At 40.0% G+C, this 18,065-nt stretch overlaps 1 protein-coding gene across 1 annotated transcript in view; it reads left to right on the top strand.

Annotated features, from left to right (window-relative positions):
- Positions 1-18,065, top strand: part of NKAIN3 (sodium/potassium transporting ATPase interacting 3) — a 385,022-nt gene that overhangs the window by 284,588 nt on the left and 82,369 nt on the right. Inside the window, exon 4 of the mRNA XM_072851254.1 lies at positions 6,388-6,585. Coding sequence (XP_072707355.1) covers positions 6,388-6,585 — 198 coding nt within the window. The remainder of the gene's footprint in view (positions 1-6,387; positions 6,586-18,065) is intronic.

The raw sequence follows: 18,065 nt of genomic DNA, 5'->3' as shown, positions 1-18,065 counted from the left end.
GGAGAAGACAATACTAATCCATACATCTATTTTTGGGGGATGGGTGGGGCTAAGGGGTGGCATGTAGTCAAATGGTTAACAAGTGTTGTAGTGTGGATTGATTGGAAAAAAAATAGACTAAATTAGTGTCACTTTCTAACAGTAGTTGTGCTTGATATGGAAATCCCTTCCTGTAGTCATGGTCAGAGGTCATGGTTACAAAATTCGCTCAATCTGTGGACCTCTAAACTCAGTGAATGAGAACCATGAACCTCTGCATTGGTTTCGGCTGGGATAGAGTTAATTTTCTTCCTAGTAGCTGGTACAGTGCTGTGTTTTGGATTTTAGTATGAGAATAATATTGATAACATGCTGATGTTTTACTTGTTGCTAAGTAATGCTTACACTAGTCAAGGACTTTTCAGCTTCCCATACTCTGCCGCGCGCACAAGAAAGTGGGAGGGGGCACAGCCAAGATAATTGATCCAAACTGGCCAAAGGGCTATTCCATACCATATGACGTCATGCTCAGTATAGAAACTGGGGGGAGTTGGCCAGGGGGGCAGCGATTGCTGCTCAGAGACTGGCTGGGCGTCGGTCGGTGGGTGGTGAGCAGTTGTATCACTTGTTTTTTTCCCTTGGGTTTTGTTCCTCTCTCATTCTCTTGTTGTTTTCCTTCTCATTACCATTTTGTTTGTTTGTTTTGTTCCAATTATTAAACTGTTCTTATCTCAAACCATGAGTTTTCTTACTTTTGCTCTTCTGATTCTCTCCCCCATCCTGCCGCAGGAGGAGGGTGAGTGAGCAGCTGTGTGGTACTTAATTGCCAACTGGGGCTAAACCACAACAACCTCTAACGTTACTCCCCAAAATGACTTTGCTTTTTTACCTCTCTTAACCACTCTCAGCCCATGATGCTGGGGTTACCTCATGGTCTATGTCTGAAGATCTTGATATTGTGAATTTTCTCTTCCAGTAGTAATTAATGTGTATCACATGGTCCCTCTGGTCTAGCGTTCATTGGGTTTGCTACCACAGAGATGAATTTGCTAGGTCCAGTCTATAAGCCAGTTCAAACAGCTGAATAGTCCCAATAGAGTCAACCCATAAGCTTCAATTTAAGAACGCTCTTCATGTAATCTCTTCACCAGAGTGCTCAGGATGAGGAAGAGATATTGACTGTTATATTTTCAGCAGTAAACCTCAACCTAGAGAGCTTGCCTGGAAGCAGCATGGTTCATTGTTCCATCACATTAGCAGGAATGTCACAATTATTGAGTGGTCTACCTTTGATCTCTAGCTCATGGGGCAGGTAAAAGCCATCTGTGTAACACTGAAGCAAGAGTTCAAATAATTAAAAACAAACAGAAAAAAAATTGAGTCAATAGTCAATATTCAAAAACAATCACCCCAATCAAGACAGCGTGGGAGCTAGTGACACAAGTTTCCCTATTTGCCAATGGACTTCTTCAGTATTATCTGCCCAGGCCTTCAAAACCAATTTGTTCAGCAGTAGTGAGAGGAGATGGAGCATAACTGGTCACACACAGAGCAAGCCAGGATCAGAACCTGTGGTTTCAGGAAATAACAGGGTGGAAAACTAAGGTTATGCTGCCAATGGGGGTCTTTGGCTAATAGCTGATGCTCATGCTTCAATGTACATCTACAATTAGAGCAGGTTTCGTTAACACTGGAACACATCATTTGTATCTAATGAGGATTAATGTCTCCTTGAAATTAGATAGTAAGGAATGTGTGTGTCCCTTGTCCATGCCAACACCACTGAATTTTAACTACAAGCTTAATTGGGTGTAGGGAATTACAAGGAAATGTACTGTTTTTTTCCTAGCATTATGCATATTATCTTTTATTACCTATTGACCAGGTGTTTATTTGAAAATCTTTTCTCCTCACTCTTAAAAACAGACTCTTGGTAGCAAGTCAGAAATAGAGCATCCTTGTTACTCTTAGGAAATGGGATGGGAATGCTTATTGCCTCAGCCTATTTAATCTTCATTTATAATAAGCATTATAGTATGTATCTATATCATAAAAACTGTTAGAAAGGGCTGGGTACCACAAAAGCAACAATAAAGTGAAGATCTCTAATATTATGTTTTGCCAGGCCTTTGTGCTCTTGCACCTTTCTGTAAAATTTCAAGTGTTGACTGCTGTCTCATGGAGGAAAAAGTGCTTCTCCTCCATCCCACTCAACACGCTGTCTTTCTTACAGTTTTCCTAAGAGTGTATTTTTCAGATACTAACAAGTAATGTAAGAAATACAAAATAGCATGTCATAAAACAGAGACATACAGTGAAAAAAAAAATTTCTGCAATGCGTAATCATCATGTCACAGCATTGTATTTGTTGTTATACAAGGCAATCTTGGTGTGTTGTTTTTTTTCCTGGAGTTTTAGTGTCTTTTTTTCTTTACATCTGGTCATTTTAGTTAGTCTTAATTTCTCATTAATTTTTTGTGTTGTTGTTATAGGCACTGTACATAAAGTATAGACAAATAAATGAAAGGAACATCATCCTTATTATTGTTCTTTAGTTTTAAAATAAACTGTGTTATGCTACTATCTGTTAAAATTTATCTAGATTCACCACCTAAAAAATAGAATCATAAAATCACAGAATGGTTTGGGTCAGAAGGGACCTTCAAAGATCATGTAGACCAACATCCCTGCCATGGGCAGGGACATCTTTCACTAGATCAGGTTGCTCAAAGCCCTGCCCAATAGAAAACATCCACTTGAAACCAAATGTAGAATTTAAGCAGATATAATGAAATTAAACATTATCACCAAGCACTTAGAAAACAGTATTATTGGGACTTAAAGGGATTACATCTTACCTAAAAGAAAGTACCTGCCATAGCAATGATTTCCAATAATGATCAAAATTAATCCTTGGGCTGACAGCCAACACAAGTCCTATACATAGTTTAAAAGCTTAAAAAGCCGTAGACGGTTAAGTGGGACTCTACATCAGTAGAAGTGTGATTATTGGGCTGATCCTGTGCTAGGAGCAAAATTCTTACCGCAGGCTGGACTATTGCTTGAGTAGGACATAGGATTACCCTTCCCTGTGTCACTTCCATAAGTCCCACATGATTTTCTTGGAAATCCTGTTATCTGTGTTCTGCCCACTCTTCATTTATGTCATCTGTCTGAGAGGTTACCAGCTGAGGAAGTATAGTTCACCTGCTGATGTATGGAATTAAGATCAAGGTATGAGTTTGGTATGTTATGTTAGGTATGTTATGAGTTTGAAGCTCAGAAGACAGCAGTTTTCCATCCATGATTTAAATTTCAGTTGTTAAATGAATTCCAAAGAGACTACTTGATGTCTCTTGTACAAAGCCTGAAACTGAGTCTCTTGCTATGAAGCAGCAGCATTCTTCTACAAGAAATAAGCAGTTTACATTACATCACCTGCTGAAGATTAAGCATTTTATATGCATTCGCTTGATGATTGCTTGTGACGTTGGAAAACAGTACATAAGCTATTGAAAAACTTCAAGTATCTGCTTGTACTTTCTGAAAGAATTGTTGGCTTTCATTAAACATACAACTGAGAATAAGCCACTTGGGCAGCAGCTTGTCCACCATGCACAGGGTTTCCAAGCACTGAGTTCACAAATTCTGAAACACTCTCAGAAGTTCACTGATATTTAAAGCCTGTACACCCAGGCAAAGAGTTTTTGAATTTTCTGAACTTCTGTAAATAGTGATAAAGATACAGGTTAATTTTTTAACGCCTGGCACATTCAACTCACTTTCTGGATTAAGAATCTCCAAGAAGAGAGGAGTGTGCTTCAGCCGCTAAAAAAAAAGAATTGATTTTTGTCAGGCTTTCTTTTATTGATTGGCAGCTTAACATTTATCAGCTCAAACAGCTTATGGCTGCCATTTTGTGAAGTGATATTTTAGAGGTCAAGCTAATGCACCAGGTGGTTTTGTTTGCTTTTCTAAAACTGATCTTTGCTGGGCCATCATTATCCTCTTTTACCTGCTTTGAGGACTCAGGACGTAATACACATAGTGAAAAGTAATTATGAAAAGCTCTTCTCCCAGCCTTTATCCATAATTTCTGAATAATAGGGTTTTTTTAAAAAAGCAGCAAGTTCTCTGATGACATCTATTTTGGTTTTAATCAAAGAATTTTAACTATAATATTGCTGTTTCTTTCTCTCACTGCATCACCAGCAGCCTTGAAATATGGACATGACCGTCTAGTTAAGCATCTCTAAACATGACTACCAAGTCAAGCAATTTTTTTTAATCACCCCAAGAACTAAACATAACAGTATTCCAGAAATGAAAGATTTTATTTATAAGAGGTGTTTGTACTGACCACATGCCAAATTCTTACATTTTAAATGTGTCAGCAACATTGATCAAGCTGTTTCCCTGTGCAAATTGACCTTTTTTCTTTGCCATTGGATGTGAACTAGCCAAGCACAAACACTGAAACAGGGCATAATAATCAAAACTTAAAGACAGAAAAAAATAAAGGAGGAAAAAAATCCTTGAGAGCAAAGAAAGCTGTGACACCAGCACCACGGACATCACAATTTATTCCCACAGTTGTGATAACAAAGCGTTACCTTGCAATATTTGATACACACTAACCCTCATGGCAAATCCATATTCCTACTCGACAAAGAGTTACTGAAATAGATAAGAGTGAATATGTGTGTGCTGCTTGACAAATGGCATTTCTTACAGTTGACAGTTCTAAAAGCACTTGATAACACTGTGCAATCTCTGGCATTGTTGTACGGAGAAAGCCTTGGCTGTTTCCTATGACTATATATTTATAATTATATTTTCATTAAACTGAATTGTCTGTCAGCTTCTGATTTCACAAGTCATTTTCATATCGCAGCTGAAAATTTTCTAAACCAGTATCAAGGAATGACATGCAAAGTCAAAAGACAAATGCCTCATCAACTGTAAATAATGTTCCAGCAAGTCTGCATTTCGAGGGTAAAGAAGTTACGGAGAGCAAAGCAGCAAATCACAAAGGCAGATTTCTTACTGCTTACTAGCAGTAACAGAGACTGGCAGGATGTAATTCACCCGTTAATTTTCAGGTGTGGCCAGAATAAAGGCAATTAACAGAGATGAAAAACAAGAGGACTTCTTCTGCAACTGGAATCTGCACCAAATGTCCCTTTGGTCAGGGTGAAAGCAAACAGCCGCAGACAGACTGACAGGACAGATTTTCAGAGTGGGATGCAAAGGATGAATCAGTGTCACAGCAGTGCTGACAAACTGGCATGTATAGAAACAGGGGTATTTTGTGGGCATACAGCTGATAATTTTGCACACATTTTTTACAACTACCTTGGAGCTGAGATGGGGAAACATGGAAACCTAAATCTGAATTAATGACTTAAAGTATCAGTATAACTAATCTCACATTTATCTCCAATGAGGAGGTTGTTTTTTGGCATTTGAGTGGTGTCCATTCAACTTCAGCGTATTGTATTTGAGCATGACCTAAAGACCTAAATCTGTTGTTAATTCAGATGAATTTTCCTGATTGTACTTCACAGATAAGCTGTTAGAAAATCTTCAGTGTGTTAGGATGTTTGCCACTTTCACTGTTCCAAGTAGAGGTGGGATAACATTAACTAAAATGCATAGACATGATACATACTGTGTGGGCTACGGTGCAGCCAGTACACGTTACGGTAGGTTTAAGGCCTGATCGGACAAGCTGTGGTTGAGGCTGAAGATAATTTGAGTGAAGAGAAGTTATTGTGTGTATTTTAAACCCAGATCAGTTCACAGAAGCAGGTTGCTTAGCTAAACTGAGATGATGGTAATCTGGATGGGGGACAGAGGGGAGAAAAGAGAGCAGGGGGCTTGGCTGGAGACAAACTTTCATTCGAATCTTTGGCAGCTGAAACAGTCTGCCCGGCTGTGGTCCTACTTAAAATAATAGTTATAATTTATAGTTATTACTTTAAATAAATATGGTGGAAGTTTGGTTTAGATTGTCTCCAGTACCATGGGGTAAAGCTCTCTCTGTTGCCTGTTAAAAAAATAATTTTTAAATGACATTCTAATCAAGTAACGACAAAATTGCTTTTCAGACTGTAAGTTCATGGAGACGTAGGATATGCACTGTGTTTTGTACAGTACCTGGTGCAACCGTTCTTCTGCCAGACAGACCCTTATGCACAATTACAAAATAAATGATAAATGTTTGCAATTTCTTCTCTCCCCTTTAATGGCCTACTTCCATGTTAAAATTACGGGGGTGAGCGGGAAGGCAAGTTATTTGTCTCATTTTCCTTGTAATAGTTGAAAGCATCTTTTATTTCCCTTGCTTTACCTTAAAGCACACAAAGTGAGAGGTTTTTTCACACTTTTTCCCTCCCTGTCTCCTAGGAAACTGATCTCATGACCTTTAACATCTCCATGCACCGCTCGTGGTGGCGGGAACACGGTCCCGGCTGCATACGAAGGGTGGTGCGTCCTTCTGCCCCTGGCATCCTAGACGATTACTCCTACGTCTCCGTGACAGGCTGCATAATTGATTTCCAGTACCTAGAGGTCATTCACAGCGCGATCCAAATACTCCTCTCCGTAAGTTCCTGTTTCCTTTCCTACTCGGATCCCGGCAGTCCTGTCGCGTGCAGCCTGCTGCTGCTGGGTGTCTCTGTCCTGAAAGGGGGATGTAGTAGTTGATGGATAGCAGCACAGATTTTTAATTGTATTTTGAATTAGAGAAAGATATTCACGTTATTAAGATGTGCGCTGCTCTCCTCTTTCCTTGTATCTCGTAAAGCTCTGTACAGGCATAGTCCCCATTCTGGCCTTTGCTGGGACAGGTGAAAATTAACTTGACCTCTTGGCTCTCATTCGTTGAGACATGTACAGCAAAGGAGAGCAGACTTGTCCAAATTAATTTGCCTAAACCTTTCCGAAGTTCACAGCCAATGATGGCATTTATTCAGCCCTGAATGTAAATATATGTTACATGATACATGGCTAAGTTTCTTCCCAAATGGATGGAACACTTGAAAAAGGCCAGAGAAGTATTAGAAATTAAAGGACTCATTTATATTTAAGCATATTATTTGTTCTTTCCTGGGACTCTGCATTATCAGAATACCCTGCCTCCGAGATCCACATTTTGTAGTTGCAATACCAGTCAAAAACTGCAAGTACAAGAGGTTATTATAAAAGGTCTGCAGCGCAGGGAAGCACTGAGGCCGGATGAGCTGCTCTGGGAGCAGCAGCGCAGTCTTGGCCACAGTCTTTCCTCAATCTGATGGCTGCTTCTGCTTGTGATTAAAAGGTTGTTTGGCATGAGCTGCGTGTGATCTGCTAGAAGTGGTAACTCTTTCTCTACACAGCTGTGTAGTACGTAGCAACCGGCCCACCCCAAGTGGGTGCACATAGGTCTGATGTCTGGACCTATTCTGAGAACATAAACGCTCGTGGCTCGCGTTCCTAACCATGGCCACCAGTGCTTGTCAGACAGTGGGAGAAGAGATGCAGTCTGCAGTCCACACCTACTAGTCAGATGAGCTGCCTGTTCTAAGCAACCAGAAAGGCTGGATATTCCTGGTCTATTCAGTACTTCAAGCTGTTTTACTAACTGATGGGTAAATACTGCCACTAGCAAAGTGAAAGGGATCTATAGGATAAATCTCACTCCTTAGTTTGAAATTATTTTCAAATTTTCATTTTTACATTTTTTCAAGATAAGGACTTTTGTCTTTTGAAAGAAAAAAATCAGTGTATGTGGTTACATCTATCATCCTGTCCAACTGTCTAGAATGAAGTCGTCTAAAAGTTCAAGATAATTTCTCTGCATTACTAAATGCCTTTTATAAGATGTCGAGTGCTTTTTCCTTGCCACTGCTTTTAATCAAAATTTAATAAACTTGTACCTTACAGCAGTGATTAATGAACTTCCACTTGACAATCCAGGTCTGAATTAGTGCACTTCTTTAGTGCACCAGTGACATCACATGCACATACACAAGCCATGTGTCTGCTCCTGGCCTATCAGCTTCTCAGGCACCAGTGACATCACAAGCACCTACACGAGCCTTCTCCTGACTTTGAGTCAGGATCTTTTCCAGTGAAGACAAAATCACTTCTCTTGAGGCCCAGCCCTGTGTATGTCAACTTACGTTATAACGTTACTGTGAAAGCAAGCCTTGCAGAAGAATTTTGCACATGACATCTGCAAAGCTTAACTGAATACACCTCCCTTACTCTTTGGGGGGCCTGATACTCAAAGCAGGTTGCTTCTTGCATGAGCTCTTCATTTGCAGCAAATTCCCCTCGCAATCCAGTGTTGTTCACTCTGCTTTGGTGAGCCTGTACAAGGGAAACTGAAGTGTGGTTGGTTTAAAAGGAGAAAACCATAAATATTTCTAATACTTCCTCACTTCTATAAGACAAAATGTATTCTGTTAGAAATTTTTCTAGAATTTTTGTGATTAGAAACAAATTTAGAGTTCAGTGGAAACACAGCTGGTTGTCAAAATCAGGAACTGTTTTTTTCTGCACTTATCAGTGCAGTGCAGTTCTGGTCAAAATTTACCAAATGACAGGAACACAAATATTAATATTAGAATAATGGAATAAAAACATTTAATATATACAAACTAAAAGAAATATGAAAATGGAAAAGTATAAAAATTATGTAATAATTGTAAAGCATATGATGTAACAGGCCTTCCCTTTCTTGTGGAATGACTGATTGCCTGGAACAATCATAAATAAATTCTGGATACAATTCATTGCAAGTTCAAAATGTGCCAGGAACTTATAAGGCTTGACTGCAAATTAAATAGTTGCCAGCTTCAGATACTGCTTTTGACTGATATATACTATGTTAAAATTAAAATCCCATACGCAAAGTAAGGTTTTCCTCCAGTCTTATTATCTTGCCATGCCATCTGTGATGTGTTATGATTAGCATACCATAAGTGTGCACTTCAGTTTCCATTCCGAACTGTAATTTAGGCTTGTTTAATTTACTGTCACACAGGACAGAAGTCACCACCTAGATTGCCAGACTTGTTGCAGTTTCCTCCCATTTTCTGGGTACTGTTGACCTGAAGAAGTTCCCATTCATTTCAGATGCATAACTGCTTTTTAATTGGGGTACCAATTTCAATTGTTAGTTAAAAGGTCATTTAGGTTGTCTTTTTACAGTACTGAAGAGTTGTAGATCAGAAGATCCTTCTTTTTTTCTTTTCCTAGTGGCTAGTCCTAAAAGTAGCCTATTCCTTTTTGGACCTTACAACCTACTTAATTTTCATAACATTTTTATGTAGCAGTAGTAGCGTAACAAACCATTTTACAGTGTAACAAAAACTTTATTGGCATAACAAATCATTTTATCATGCTAACCCTTATCCAAATGACTGGGAAGGTGAGCACTTCCATTTGATAGGGAGTTAGAGCCTCTGTAAGAAGAAATCCCTCCAGGGGTAAATATTGGATACCTGTCGAGATATATAACTCACTAGCAGCAGTTCTCCATTTTTGAAAGGTGACTTTTTATTGAAATATTTTTTTTAACTGGTATGAAAAATTTTCTATGCACAGAATGCTGCAGCTGTGACTATATTAGACCCTGCTTCAGGGAATAGGCTCGACAGTCACTTATTTAATTCTAACACAGTAAGGCTCTTTTTGTATTTGCTTTATAGTTGATTCTAAAAAAAAAGTACCTTTTATTGGTGAAACAGTAACTTTGTATCTCATCCTGATTCTGGGTGGCTACTGAAGTTATTGGGAGTTGAAGGTGTTAAGCATTTCTTTAAATTGGGGGAAAATCAAGAGAAATATGAGAGAGTGGGATGTAATTAATAGTAAAGAAGAAATATATTTGTTGTGTGTTTAAAATCTACATTTATTTGATGTGTAGGGCACAGTACACATTATTTTGATGAATAAATCCTTCCATACAACACCTTTAATTTTAAAATGCAAGGCAGATCATCTTTACTGAAACCTGAATTTTTGGAGAACAAATGGATATTACAGTCAAAATGGTGACAGCTTAGCAACTTTGAGAAAGGCTCTTCATACAGTCTTTTTTGTTATTTGAAAATAGATAATGCATTCTGAGAATGTTAAATACAAGGTAGACACTGGTTTTAATAGCCTGAGATTTAAAAAGTTCTCCAAGTGATTGCAGAGAGTTTTGTATTAGACCCTGAGCCTAATATCATAGTAAGGTTGTCCACAGCTACACTGTGAAGCAGAGACCCCTCAAGCTAGTGTTCACTGAGGTAGCTCTGGAATTAGCAGCCGTATAACTTCATCAGTGCTGAAAAAGCAAAATGAATTCATTTTGGCAGAGCAATAAGCTGACACAACTACACTGCTCCTGGGGACGGGAGCTACTACCTTCTCACAGCACTGCGTTGCGCAAGGTGAGGTTAACTTTCCAGCTGGGTCTCATCACATCGGTCTTCACTATATAGAAGAGCCATACCTAAAATCTAGAACTCTGAAGGAAGGGAAAAAAAAAGAAAGAAAGAAAGAAAGAAAAATACCCTAAACTAAAAATATGCAAAACATTCAAGTTGTCTGGCATGTTGATGCTGACTGAATGCAGGATATTTTGAAGAAAAGCACTGATTTACTTATCAGAGGTCCATCTCTTGCCTCTCATGTCAATTAGTATAACCTCTGGGTGACTGCTGGACCCACAGATGAGGAACACTGACAGAAAAAACACTCCTGGGGAGTCACCTGGTTTTCACTACCATGTAAAGCCAGGCAAAGATGTGATATAGAGACATTAAGAGTATTGAATCTTTTCCATAGTGGAGTTAAAAGCATACGTGCCTAAGGTAAGGTCAGGCACTAATCAATGGGGAATAACTTAGCAGTAACACTACCAAGTACAAAACATAGCCAGAAAAAGATCATAGAATCATAGTATCATTAAGGTTAGAAAAGACCTCTAGGATCATCTAGTCCAACCGTCAATCCAACACCTCTATGCCTATGAAACCATGTCCTAAAGTGCCACATCTACATGTTTTTTTTAACTCCTCCAGGGATGGTGACTCCACCACCTCTCTGGGCAGTCTGTTCCAATGCTTGATAACCCTTTCAGTGAAGAAATTTTTCCTAAAATCCAATCTAAACATCTCCTGACGCAACTTGAGGCCATTTCCTCTTGTCCTACCACTAGTTACCTGGGAGAAGAGACCGACACCCACCTCTCTACAACCTCCTTTCAGGTAGCTGTAGAGAGCAATAAGGTCTCCCCTCAGCCTCTGCTTCTCCAGGCTAAACAACCCCAGTTCCCTCAGCCGCTCCTCATCAGACTTCTGCTCTAGACCCTTCACCAGCTTCGTTGCCCTTCTCTGGACACGCTCCAGCACCTCAATGTCTCTCTTGTAGTGAGGGGCCCAAAACTGAACACAGTATTCGAGGTGTGGCCTCACCAGTGCCGAGTACAGGGGGACAATCACTTCCCTAGTCCTGCTGGGCATGCTATTTTTGATACAAGCCAGGATGCCATTGGCTTTCTTGGCCACCTGGGCACACTGCTGGCTCATGTTCAGCCAGCTGTCAACCAACACCCCCAGGTCCTTCTCTGCTGGGCAGCTTTCCAGCCACTCTTCCCCAAGCCTGTAGCGTTGCATGGGGTTGTTGTGACCCAAGTGCAGGACCTGGCACTTGGCCTTGTCGAACCTCATACAATTGGCCTCAGCCCATCGATCCAGCCTGTCCAGGTCCCTCTGTAGAGCCTTCCTACCTTCTAGCAGACTGACACTCCCTCCCAATTTGGTGTCATCTGCAAACTTACTGAGGGTGCACTCAATCCCCTTGTCCAGATCATTGATACAGATATTAAACAAGACTGGCCCCAACACAGAGCCCTGGAGAACACCCCTTGTGACCGGCTGCCAACTGGATTTAACTCCATTCACCACCACTCTTTGGGCTCGGCCATCCAGCCAGCTTTTTACCCAGCGAAGAGTACACCCACCTAAGCCATGAGATATTACTTTCAAAAGATAAAGAAAGCCAAAAGATATTACTTTCTACAGAATATAATGAAGTTGTAGTATCACAAGTATAAGGAAAAGCACTCCTGGCAGCCAAACTGGGAGTTGGATACTGTGGTCACTGTGAGCCTGAACGATTCTCCTCCAAGATGGACAGACTGCATCTATACATATAAATTAAGTATGCCAAGGGAACTGGGTACTGAGACCAGAAGGCTCAGGACAGCTCACATCTCCGCTGATGGTCTCAGCGTCCAAAACAGGCAGGTGTGTTCAAGCCACCCAGCAGGAAAAATCCTCGGACTGTTCTGACCAAAACTATGCCTGGGAACTGTTTGGGGAGAGTGGTGGCTAGAGCAGGCCAACCTCATGGCTGTGTAGTAGCATAGGTGATGGCATGCCAGTGCCAGGAACTCTCCCAGGCATGAGGGAATTCCCTCCTATTGATGCAGCCATAGCAGGCAAATGTCCAGCCACAATTCGTTCCTCAGAGTGGACCGAGGCAGGAGCTGGCAGGAAGTAGTTAGATGGTCTATTTACCTAGAGGGGTGTAGAAGAACATTTTATTTTCTAAATCTCTGCCAGAGAAACTTATCCCCTACCTTTTTGACATGGTAGAGAAAGGTATGTTTTTACAGGACATCTAGTGGTTACAGTGACATTTATGACATTTATAGAGATGGTGTTGGGTTTCCATTTGGGAGCATTCTGTCCTATTAAGCTCTTCTGCCATCCTAATGAGGGAATGTGTGAGCACCTCCAGCCCTGCATTAAGCTACATACATCTATCTTGTGTCCATTGTTCTGCCACCTTCCCCTCAGATGAAGAATGGGGCATGGAGCTGAGACTTTGCCTGGACAAGGACTGGGTTTCTGTGCTGTTTCTGAATGTTCTTTCACTCTTGGATGTGTGCCCTCTTGATGTGCAGACAGAAAACAAAGCTGAAAACACCTTGAACTTGGGGTACAAATCTACAGGGATTGCGTTGTTCTTTATTTATTGTGGGAATTCATTTCATTTATATTTGGCCTCATTCTGGCTCTCAAGAAAGGTCTTCTGCATAAACGGTGGAGTAAAGATACTATCAAAAATAGTGGAGCTGCTGACCATGGTTTTAGTCTGAAACTCTTCCTCCGGTGCTGTAGAGACCATTGGGGCCAAAACCGTTAAAGAGTTTGAAGGTAAAGAAGTTGGTCTTCATTCAGTATCGCCTGTTCACTTTGGTACAGGAACGCATCCGGTATGGATATAGCAGCGTGACAGTGCAGAGGCAGCTTGCCTTGGTGTATAGTAGTTGGACGAGGACAACTTCATATCTGGGTATATCTAACTATGATTCTGCATGCAGGAGATGACAAAACCACATGTAACTTGTCACTGTCTTCCGGGATTTGGGTTAGACAACAAGAACATATAAAACATAACTGCTAAAGTATATGCCCTGAGAAGCTGTCCTCCCAGTACACCTTTCAATTCCTGAATTTATAAATGTTGTACACTTTTCCCCCAAGAGGCAACAGACTTCTAAAGCAGCTTTCAATATAGTGTCTGAATGTTCGGTGACATGTCTACCACTGGTAGAAAAATTGCAACCTCTGTATCACAGAATCACACAGAATGGTTGAGGTTGGAAGGGACCTCTGGAGGTCAGAGGAAACCTCCTGTGTTTCAGTTCGTGCCCATTGCCTCTGGTCCTGTCACTGGGCACCACTGGAAAGAGCCTGGCTCCATGCTGTTTGCAACCTCCCCTCAGGTGTTAATATACATTAATTCATAAGGTCCCCCTGAGCCTTCTCTTTTCTAGGCTGGACAGTCCCAGCTCTCTTAGCCTTTCCTCATAGGAGAGAGATACTCCAGTCCCTTCATCATGTTTGTGGCCCTTCTTTGGACTCTCTCCAGTATGTCCATGTATTTCTTGTCCTGGGGAGCCCAGAACTGGACCCAGTACTCCAAGTGTGGCCTCACCAGTGCTGAGTAGAGGGGAAGGATCACCTCCCTTGATCTGCTGGCAATACTTCGCCTAATGCATCCCAGGATACCATTCACCTTTTTTGCAGCAAGGGAACATTGCTCACTCATGTTCAACCTGATGTCCTCCACGACCCCAAAGGTCTTTTTATGCTGAGCTGCTTTCCAACTTGGTGGCCCCTAGCATATTTCAGTGCATGGGGTTGTTCGTCCCCAGGTGCAGGACTTTGCACTTCCCCTTGTTGAACTTCATGAGGTATGCTATGCTAAAAAAAAAATATATTAATGATATTTCTAGCTCTTACCTCATTTTCTGTAAAAATAATACTTACCTGTCAAAAAAATTCATAATTATAGATGTAAATTGATGCTGAACATTCTAAAAAATCTAATTGTTAATGTTCTTAGACTTGTCATCCCTACATTTGCAGGTTCTCCTGTTCTAATTAATCAGGTAGGATGATTTCAAATATTTGGAATTTTCATTATTATTATTATGATTCATAACAATACAATCATCCCTGTCATAAAGATCATTGCTTCCTCTTGTTTTCAAGGAATTAATTCCTCTTACTTTTTCCTCACAGTTCTCTGATGTCCTAAATCTGTGTTCTTCTCCCCAGAACATACAGCATCCCTTCCATAAGAAAGTGACAAACAATGATGTGATCTGATTACATTTCTGAATATCTGTCACCAGTCAGTGCCTCATAGTGACCCCATGCAATTGCCTCACTTTGTGAATTATTTCTGCCCTGATGTCTTCAAAGAATCTGCCAAATGTTGATTATTTGATATGAAAATGAATTATGACATTTGGTAGACTTAAATGATTTTTTTCATCAGAGAAAAATAGAATTTAATTAAAAACCATATTTAGCCCAACAAACATTACAATGGAGGTTGTGAGTCTCGTGTAAATAATTAATCAAGGGAAACATTGTGACTGTTGAGCTATAGAGAGACTAAGATTGGGGGCAGTGCTGGAGTGGCTTAATGAAGTTCAGATCATTGACCAAGCTTTTACTACTGAGCTGTAAGTTTGAATTCTTTTTGGGTTAATTTGGATGGCTCTTCCTCTATCCCCAATGTTAAGATGGCCTTCTCTATGCCATTTGAAAAGCTCCACAAGTTGCTCCAAAAGAGGTTGCAAAGCAGCTTTTGCCCCTCCCTTCAGGCAGCCAGAGCTGCAGTTTGGTTCGTATTCATTGAAATGTAACAAAAGGGCTAATGATATCAATATATAATGGGGTTCCTCCAGGGCATTGCAGCAGCCCCTTTTTTCCCATTAGTTATGGCCCTGTTATTTTTATAATTGGACAGAAAACGATGCTAGGAAGCACATCATGTATGTTGTTCTCCAAATAAAATCCCTGTAGGGGCTGACACCAGTGCTTAGCCAGGTTCCTTGCTCTCTTTCCATTTCCTCGAGTGACATGTGATTGATTAAGAAAGCCGGTCAACGTCAGCATGTGATAGAAAACATGAGGTAATTTAGTGTTAAGGGCTAAAGGAATGGTACATGAGTAAAATACAGTTGTCCTGAAGGTATTACATCTTTTCTTCAATTTTTGCTTGTGACTTTTTCACCTTTTTTGTTTAGGAAACAGTTAACATGTCTTCTTTTCCATAATAAACAATTGCACAAGTGGCATGGAAAATTAACTTTGCATTGTCTGCAGAGCTGAACTTCATCATTACTCCAAAAGTGGGTATGAAAGATATGCCTATTCTTCATCATAATCATCAATAATAGCCAGGAACACTTGTCTCTTAGCCATGTGAATAGTCAGTTAAGGTGGGCTGTTGGCTTTTCACAGATTCATTGGTAAATTTAGAGCGATCACCAGATTACTGAAAATCAGAAGATCTTTTTTCAGCCTGAGAAATGTTACAGAGGAGTTGTGAGTGCATGGAACAGACTGCAGAGAGGCTACAGAGGCTTGTGCAAACCTATGGCTTTTGACGTTACTCCCAATGCTTTGTAGTAGTTGTCTCGTATTTTTATCATAATCTATGCCTTGTGCAGTTCCTCCAATGTTTATAGTATTGGATCAGGGATGCGTACAGCCCATTTCACCTCTGCCAATATTAAGCTTTCAGCATTAAAAAAATATAACCAAGAGAAACAAAATTAGTGAGAGTAAAATTAGTATCTGCATCTACATTCTACAAATGGCCTTGTCCTTTCTCATTAGATTTAGTTAGACCTCATTAATTATTGGTAGTGCGTAGGTAGTAAAATACACAAGTATATTTGTCTAATTACCAGTCTGAGCCAATAAAGCAACTACATGAGACAGAATCAAGAAAAATCTGTGTTTTTTCCATTTCAGTTGTCCTTTCCAGGGACATCTGCTTTTTCAAGCAGCTCATTTAAAAGGAACCAAAACCACTGATATTATAGTTATCTGCATGCTCATTTATTCATTAAGTGTTATGATATGGATTTGTGAAAAAGAGTTAGGCAGAAGTTCTGCAGCAGAGCTGGTTAAAAGTGAGGGGATAGGGGACAGCAATTTAAGCACTAGCAATATAGTAGTGCCTTTACCTTGTCAACTAATCGATATGAGAACTAAATTGTTCTAGACATTTTGCAGTACTTGATATAGATTTATTTTCCATTTTACATGAAAATTACTATGGCATTTTTTCAATATTGTACAAAAATTTCAATGAAATTGTGTGCAGGTATTATGAAATATTTTTATTTACATGAAAAATATTTAGAGTAAAAATAAAAGTTGATTGCTTATTTTAATTTTATTTGGAGTTCATTAATATTTCAACAAAAATGATGCAGAAACTCGAGATAAATGGAATATTTGGAAAATATCAATTTTTATTCCACTTCAACTTTTGGCCAAAATTACCTCCCCCATGGCAGAAGCAGTGTAATAGACTATATGTCTGCAACTTAGTTACGGTAATTCTCAGATAGATACTTTCATTCAGATCCATTTCCAGTATTGTCAAGTTAACCTGAACTGATACTGAACAGGAAACTGCAGCAGCCTGGTACACAGTAAATTTGGTGGTCACTGATTCCAATACAAGGCAGCATCTCTGCAAATAAGCAGGAGAGGCGGTGGAAGAGGTAAAGACATATTAAAGTGCCTCGGCAAACTTGTATTCCTACATGCTATCTTTAGAGCTGAACAGAATGCTGAATTTATGTTACACTAGGCATTTGGAAATTATAAGAGAAACTGCTGTTCTGCACTGGAACAAAGATTAGCAATTTAAACCATTTTTTAGAGAATGAGGAAATCCAACATTTTTCATTTAGAAAAAATGAAGCAGTATTTCCTTTGTACTTTATGGATATTTTATTGACTATATTGTCTGAAACCATGAACTGTTTGATAGGCTACTGGGACACCAAAGATCCTGGAAATTCCTGTTTAAGCCTGGGCACGGTGCTCCCAAGGATATTTGTCTTTGTGCCTCAGTACACTCCCAAGCCTTCAGCAATCTCTGTGGCAATCAGCGCTTGATAGTTTCTTCGGAAGGTGGAATCAAATTCATACCTTTCTGCCAAGCTGCAATTCAATGCAAACAGCTCTGCTCCGTCTCCAGCAGTGTGCTGCATCAGGTCTGCTCTGGTTGCAAAGTTGATAAAGCAACCAAGGAAATGAACTCCTTCTCTAGGCTAAGTGTTCACATGGTGATTGACAGCTCTGGATGAATAGGCTTGACTTTGTTGGGTTTTTTCTTATTTCCAGAAAATGCAATTCTAATTGATTTTTACATGCAGACATGCTTTTAAATAATGAAAAGGTATTTTACTAAGAGGGTCTGATTCCTTAGCCTGTGTCTGCACATTTATTGTAAAGGACGCCGGCAAACCAGAGGCAAGCCTCACGCTACATTCTCACTGATCCTAACAGCAACAGATCTTTGCTCACTCATACTCATCAGGCTGATTCCTTCTGCTTATCGTAGTTGATAGCCATGTGACCAGACTTTCTTATATGGGGGAAAATATTCACTGATTAAAACCCTTCTCTGTGTGAGCTTCCACCGACAGGACATTTTTCTTTTAATCATGTACTGAATTTACAGCCTAGCTCTTCCATTAAAATTTGTTGCCTGAA

This window comes from Ciconia boyciana, chromosome 2, assembly GCF_034638445.1.
Source record: "Ciconia boyciana chromosome 2, ASM3463844v1, whole genome shotgun sequence".
In the NCBI taxonomy this organism is placed as follows: Eukaryota; Metazoa; Chordata; class Aves; order Ciconiiformes; family Ciconiidae; genus Ciconia; species Ciconia boyciana.
Note: the sequence above shows the minus strand (reverse complement) of the source record. Positions and strands in the feature narration are given on the sequence as shown.